The 7,624-nt window shown below is 35.7% G+C and overlaps 2 protein-coding genes across 2 annotated transcripts; both read right to left on the bottom strand.

Annotated features, from left to right (window-relative positions):
• Positions 1 to 1,014: 1,014 nt before the first annotated feature.
• Positions 1,015 to 3,559, bottom strand: nppa (natriuretic peptide A). The gene is made up of 2 exons (XM_048210337.1): positions 3,184 to 3,559; positions 1,015 to 2,454 (listed from the first exon to the last, which is right to left on the bottom strand). Exons 1-2 carry the CDS (start codon positions 3,295 to 3,297, stop codon positions 2,149 to 2,151), a joined length of 420 nt encoding a protein of 139 aa, XP_048066294.1. The 5' UTR covers positions 3,298 to 3,559; the 3' UTR covers positions 1,015 to 2,148.
• A 2,178-nt stretch (positions 3,560 to 5,737) lies between these two features.
• Positions 5,738 to 7,272, bottom strand: nppb (natriuretic peptide B). Its single transcript, XM_048210501.1, has 3 exons — positions 6,626 to 7,272; positions 6,280 to 6,538; positions 5,738 to 6,098 (listed from the first exon to the last, which is right to left on the bottom strand). The coding sequence occupies exons 1-3, from the start codon at positions 6,728 to 6,730 to the stop codon at positions 6,082 to 6,084; spliced, it is 381 nt and encodes a 126-aa protein (XP_048066458.1). The 5' UTR covers positions 6,731 to 7,272; the 3' UTR covers positions 5,738 to 6,081.
• Positions 7,273 to 7,624: the final 352 nt, after the last annotated feature.

Raw genomic sequence — 7,624 nt, 5'->3', positions numbered from 1 at the left:
CTATAATTGTTCAGACACTACAATCAAAAAACCTTGATCCTAGAAATTTTACTTTGAAAGGGAAAAAACAGTTTTTTTTAGCTAAAATGTGCTTTCCTCTCATGCCATGTGTCTCTCTTTTTTGGAGGATGAGTAAAATGGATGGCTTTTCAAAATTATGTGGTCACATGACCAATTTCCAGTTGGAACTACTTCCCCCCTGGCACAAATCACCCCACTCTCCCCTATATGGTGAAATTCAGGTACACTGAGTCACTTTTTGACAGTCATCTCAATTTACCTGAACTGACCATATATATACTCTCTCAGTGGGTGAAAAATCCTGTCTTGGACTACCCAGTAAGTGCATATGAAAGTATAAAAAGGATTTTCCGCCACCTGGAGTACATTTTGCCTATGGTCATACATCATATCTGCCACTTTATCTCTCAGTGTAGTGGATTAACCTGCTGGCTAACACCAATCCTCACCTTCAGGTTTGACACGAGAGTTCCCAGAGGAGCGCTCTTGCAGACTGCTCGTCTAATTGGAGGATATGAAGGTCTCGCTCATTCTCTTGTCAGTGCTATCTAAGTGGATTCACAGCAGAGAAATCCATCTCTGACAGTCTGTTAGTATGTGACGCACTCATCGCCTTGGACCGGCGTGGATATCTGAAGTTTCTAATGAGAGCCGTCCACTGCAGCAGCAGTCTGAAACGGAGGCATTATTCATGCAATCAGGAGAGACCCCGCCGAGCTTGTGTAATAGGATTAAGGCTGACATGGCTGTAGTTTTTTAGGGCTTAGGGCAGGTGTTGATAAGCTCAGGAGTAATAACCACCTGCAGCTGTTCGACTCATTATAGTGTACTACTGATGTGTGCTGTAATGAGACCATTAGAAGAGTTGGTGTGGGTGTTAAATGTATCACAACCTAGATTCCTTATGAATGGGAGAAAGGGGTAGATGGTGAGTTTCTATGTTTCTATGTTGAGTTATTGAGCTCTCTCAAGATCACCATTAAACAATGATTTTAAACCAGGACTTTATTATCATTCAACACTACAGCTCAAAGACCTCAAAGCCCGGCATCCAAACATACTGTTCTTGAAAGAAAAACGTCAGGAGTTTTACATTTTATTTCTAAGTACAGTTTCAGCTGTAGAAATACGTGACACACAAAAAGAATAACAGAAGTGCTATTTTGATAAAGCCCAGCAGAACTGAACACCAGCAGGAGTATTAAAATCTCATAAACCTCATAAATGAATGCAGATCAAGTAAAGCATTAATAATGCACATAATTATGTCATATACTGTATGTATTTTAACATTCCTATTAGCACTCAATTACTTGTACATAATAATAAATATATCAAACAAATATGAACCATGAGATAATGTAAAGCAGATGACAAAACAGGGATTGCAAAATATGGAAGGGTTTTGTTACAAAATCTTGTTTAATTTCCACATTTTACATTAGTTTTCATGTTTAAACAACTTAAGATTTAAACATTTTTCATACAGTTTCAGTTTACCATACATTTTGTAACATTTTGCTTTCATTTCCCTGTTTTCTACTCCTTCTACAGATGTTTACTATAATTACTAATGCAGTTTTATGAGCTCATATTTATATGAGAGACTGCACTCTAAGAAAGGTCAGAAGGTCACTGTGTTAATATGAACTTTTCCGTTTTAATTTTTCACAGGTGTTACCCATATTTTGAATTGCACATTGAATTGTGTTGTGTTTTAGGGTTAAAGGAAATGTCCATAAAATGTTCTGGCAGAAAATTACAAGTAACACTGTTAAAAAGAACTGTTGGTTTAACTTAAAAAAGTAAGTTACCTGGTTGCCTTAAAATTTTGAGTTCATTGAAATTAAACATTTGAGTTAATACAATGAATGCGATTGGTTTAATCAACAGAAACTCAAAATATTATGTACCACATCTGAACCACATTAATTATCTAAGGTGATAAGTGACAGTTACACGACCTTAGATTTAGAAGTACTTCCCCTTTTTAAATATATGTAAATTTTAATCTAAAATCCTAATTTTTTATGAAAAAAGTTCATGGACAACTATCCACATGTAAAATAATTTATATACCATAAAAATATACTGTAATTTTAATGTCACTGTATTCACTCATCGTAGCTAACCTTTTTTAGAGTTGCACCCAAGGGAGCTGGATGACCCTATGCGATCCAGCCTTCCCCCAAAACACCCAGAAAGGCTTTTGCTCCGGGTTGACATGAGAAGATCAATAAGACGATTTCTCTGTGTCTCAAATCCATCTGGGGGGTTGGTGTCCTCCGCTGGAGGTGCTTCTTCGTCTCTGTCTCTGTCCCAGAATGTGGAAGCGGGGCTCTGCTCCAGCACGGTTTTGCTGTCTTCATAATCTACGGCTCTCTCGGAAGCTTCTTCTTCGGTCAGGGCCTCCTCAAACTGCTGCAACAAGCTCTGGTAGAGCAGCAAAGTGTAAAATGAATTGAGTAATAGCCTTTTCGTTGAAATATTTTCTTTTTCTTGAAATCTGTATAACTTTATTCTTCTTTGCATGCTTAAGCTGATAATATACACTCTTAAAAAATAAAGGTCCCAAAAGGTGGTTTTTGCAATGATGCCAAATAACCATTTTGGGTTCCTCAAAGAACCTTTAAGTGAACAGTTCTTGGTAGCACTTTATTTCGATGGTCCACTTCAGACATTTTACTAACTATAACTACATGTCAACTAAATCTCATTAGAGTATTAGTAGACGGTCTTCTTAATATCTGCTAACACTTTATTTTGATGCTCCCCAACAACAACATTCTACTGACTATGAGTAACTTTGCAACTACATGTCAACTTAATCTACCAACCCGAACCTATAACAGTCTACTAATACTCTAATGAGAGTTATCTGACATGTAGTTAGAATGTCTAAAGTAGACCATTTAAATAGAGAACATTCTTAGAACATTTTAATAATCTAAAGAGGCTTTTTTCACTTTAAAGAACTTTTTGTGAAATGGAAAGGTTCCATGGGTGTTAAAGGTTCTTCTTGGAACCATAGATACCAATAAAGAGTTTCTTGCCTCACAATAAATCTCATTCAATTCAAGGCCTTGATAGGTAAACAGATCCAACAGATTTTAACAGCAAGTACTCTTGATTTTTAAGAAAAGGGATTCAAAGCAGAAATACCTTCAGCTTGGCCATGTTGGTGGAAGAACTGTGTCTGCTCAACGTATGCGCTTGTACATCCATCTGGTGCCAAACCAGGACCAGCAGTCCTGTAAGAATTAGTCCTCTGATCATCTCTGGGTTCCTCTGGATGCTGTTTCTTTCCCTCTGAACTGGCCGTCTGCCTGCTTCACTGTTATATATGGACAGTTGACTGTCAGTCGCTCATCCTTTGTAAACTGTGTGAAGTGCATTCCGACACCTCATCTCTGATAACGCTCCTGGACTAGATTTCCTTTTAAGTGGCTGTTTGGTGCAGTGTGAGGTGCCTTGCTGGAGAACTCCTGATCTGCGGTGGGTCCGGTAACTTGGACACAAACAGTGACCTCAGGCATCATCGGGAATGCATCCGCTACACGAGTGTCTCACATGGTTCCGGCATCACCTCAGAACTGATACAAAAGACAACTAAGTATACCATAGGGGGTTAAAGCAGATGATGGTCTATATATAGCCCAATGATGTTGACTGAAAAGATGACTTTATGGAAAAAGAGTAGGGGTGAGTGGGGCATGACCTAACGTGGGGCTAACTGTAACTCACATGGTTTAAAAGTTTCCACACATGCCAGCATGACAAAACTTAATGTATTTACTAGTTGCCATATCAACAGAACAAAATGCACCAAAATTCAAAAATCTTTGGAAGATATCCCTGAACATTAGACCATATTAAAAGTAAATTTCTCTCTGAAATTATTTTTTTTATTTCAGTTTTTAGCGTTTATATAAAATGAGACAAATCTGATATTATTTTAATCTCCAATCTGGCAGTTTAGATAGTTCTTTAATGCTTATCTAACCAGCAGAAGACACTAGTATGGTTTAAATCCCAGTTGCGCAGATGGGGCTTGTTGTAACACTGCTTTGTTTTATGATGTTAGAAAGAGAAATCAATGTTCAGAAATAATTAATTATTATTATTGTTATGTTTTAAACTGTATAGCTGTGTTTTGTGGTCTTTGTTGTCAAACTCAAAAGTTATTCTATTTTTAATTATTAAAAGGTACCAATATTATATATAAAAAAGTGAGTCATTTTATTTATTTTTTTTTTTTAATAAAATATTTTAGTTTGTCTTATATATTTTTTTTATTAGATCAGGCAACATTTTAAGCTGCCATATGGTCACATTTCACTTCCATTCCTTTGGGGTATATAAAGAAAAATGTATACACTGTATTAATGAAACAAAACCACATAATTGTACTAGACATGTGTGAAATTAATGTGGGGAAAAAATAAAAAAGTCAAAAAGTGTGAGGTTGTGCCCCGCTTTCCTCTAAATAAAAATGCACCAGAACTTTTACCCCTGTGCATGTTTGTGCGAACTAAACTAAACTGGTTAATAGACACATTTTAATACAGATGACAATCTAAAACCTAGAGTGATAGTGTTTTCAGTGCCATACAGGTAATCTGAAATGTTTCAGAATAAACATAATGGTTATGATATCATATGGAGTGGCAGATAAAGGAAACTGAGGCTGTTTTTACTGTGACAAGCAATACCCGGAAATATATAATATAATATAATATAATATAATATAATATAATATAATAAAAAGTAAGTAAAAAGTAAGTTACCTGGTTGCCTTAAAATTTTGAGTTCACTGAAATTAAAAATTTTGAGTTAATGAAGGCGATTGGTTTAATCAACAGAAACTCAAAATATTATATTATCTGAACCACATTAATTATCTAAGTTGATTTGACAAAAGAAAAAATGTTCATGTTATTTTCATGATAAATCATGAAAAAATTTTTTACAGTGTAAATACTATCTAAAGTAAAACAAGCCATCTTCCATAATGTATCTGTATTTGAAATTTAAAACAATTATGAAACACAAACAATTCAGGAAAAAAGAAAAAAAAAATGCAATGTAGAAAATACCAAACTGTTTTGGCCACCAGAAATTGTAATTAATGATTTGCTATATATAAAACATGACCACTTGCCCAGACCCGGCATTTTAGTTCACTTAATTAGATCAATTAAATAGTTCAGTTTTCCCATGTTTATTAACAACTTTAGCTGCAAGACTATTGCTGTAAATTCCACTGCCAAACCTTGTGACAACATAGACCTAACTTATAGTCATAGTCAGGATTGTGACCTTGAGTTCCCTTGAGTAATGTGAAGTGATGTTGCTCTCCGTGGTGCTGAAACAGGTTGCATTGATAATGATGCCCTGAGGATGGACTCCGTGGACAGTTTGATCACTGGAACCATGTTGTTGTCATCAGGCAAAAAGTGCAAGAACATTATCATTTATCCTTTTTATTTGTATAACTATAGTACTTATAAACATTTTCCTGTACAGTGACCTTGAGTTTGGGAAAGGCACTTTATAAATAACATTTATTATTATAATTACAGCCTATTAGAGGAAGCAGACCAGAGTTCATTATAACCTCATCACATATGATTTAAAACTTGAAAAGAAAAAAAAGAGAATAAAAGATGTCCAAAACCAAGGCATGTGTAAACATTTATTGTATATTAAAGAGGGCATGTACAACTGATTTAACTGACAATTAAATTAAAGATGCATATAAATATATAACTCCACTATTTAAATAATTTAATAAATATCGAAATAAATATAGTTAAGAACAATTGTTGGAGTCTGTCGCAGATAATAACATTAAACAATATTTTGTCGGGTAACCTAAAAATGTGCTTCAAATGGTAACATTTTTTTTGTTTGTTTTTTGTTCAAGTCAACATCATTATTTAGTATGACTGAATCAACCTGAATACATTAGGTTACGCCAACAAAAGTCATTGTAAGGTCAGATCAAGTAAAATAACAATTGCACAGTTTCAATGTTTACAGTGTAGAAGTTTATGATCATTAAGACTTCTTAGGACCTGAAAGAGAGAGAGAGAAAAATAGAGAAATGTGTAAGTTAGTAAACCACAGGCCTGTACATCAAATTGACTCAATATATTAAGGGGTTGAGAAAAAGCAGCTCTTTAATTTTTATTATAAAGTAGGCTACGCTATATTCCTATTAACTTTGGCTGTGCTATATAGAAATGACGTCGTTACCTGACCGCCTGACAGTGTTACATCCCAGGGACGACATGGAACCGATTCTGTCCAGTTTGCTCCCGAAACACCCGGAGTATCGCTTGGAGTCTTGTCGGACTGTTCTCAAGTCCCGAGCAGACAGATAGTCTCTCATGTCAGTCTTAGGATGAGGTTCAACGAGGGTTTCTTCAAGATTTGCCGCCCCTTCTTTTCCTTTCGACAGTATCTGGTCTTGAGAAGAAGCAGGAATGGACTCTTCCAGTCGCTGTAGAAGAAGCTGAAAGGGCCGCACGTGGCTCATTATTCACTGCCCTATTGTGCGAGCATTAATAAGCAAGTTTTTCCCCTCTCATTTTGGTCTTACCTTTAAGACATCCATGTCCTCCGTGTTTTGCAGCGGGAATGCGCCCGTGAAGTGAACGCTGAAGAGTAAGAGAAGGCCGACTAGAGGAATGTCAAGCGATTTCATGTTTCCTGATCTTTTTGCTGTTCTTCTGTCTTCTCTGTGTCGTTGTCTGTATACACTCAGTAGAGCCTCAAGCTCTTTTATACCTAAAAGTTTGACACAGTAATTTGAAGAATGGCTGCTGCATTCCGACACCTCAGTCTGATAACGGCTGCTGTCGGAAATGAGTCCTTTAAAGCTTAGGCTATAGACGAGTCCAAATGGGCCACACCAGTGACGGAAACTCTTTAATGATTACATGATACTCTCTTCCCTGAAATCATTTACATCAAGTGTCTTGCATGTCACTATAAAGCAAGTTACAGTACATGAAGGTTTTATGATAACATTTTATTTAACTTAATTAATATGTCACTAACAAACACTATTCGCCTATGCTACAATGAGCAGTTAATGTAGATCCTTAATCATTTAACTACAATACATTAGAAGTGAAAATACATTAGAAGTTGCAACTAATAGGTACATTGTGAACAATAAGCAACAATACACTCAAATCAATACGATTTCAATCAAAGTTTCGTGATATGCTCGCGCTCCATGCACCGAGGGTTAGGTATATGAAGCTTATCGTACGATTATGTATCGTACGGGTTAACTTTTTAAATTACTTTTTTGGTCCCATTATATTAGGTGGCCTTAACTACTATGTTAGATCAAAAATAAGTACAATTTAATTAGTGTGTTCATATTGTATTCCAAAACACTTTTGCTGCTATTGAGGTGGGATACGGGTAAGGTTAGGTTTAGCCAGGTTTATGGGTAGGTTTGGCTGGGTTAAGATGTAAGGGAAGGGTCAATAGTGTATTTGTAAATGTAATTACATAAATTAATTACATGTAATTACATACAGATATTTTTTTTAAATATAAGTACAATGTAAAACCATGTGTGTAC

The sequence above is a fragment of the Megalobrama amblycephala genome, linkage group LG12, assembly GCF_018812025.1.
Source record: "Megalobrama amblycephala isolate DHTTF-2021 linkage group LG12, ASM1881202v1, whole genome shotgun sequence".
NCBI lineage: Eukaryota > Metazoa > Chordata > Actinopteri > Cypriniformes > Xenocyprididae > Megalobrama > Megalobrama amblycephala.
Note: the sequence above shows the minus strand (reverse complement) of the source record. Positions and strands in the feature narration are given on the sequence as shown.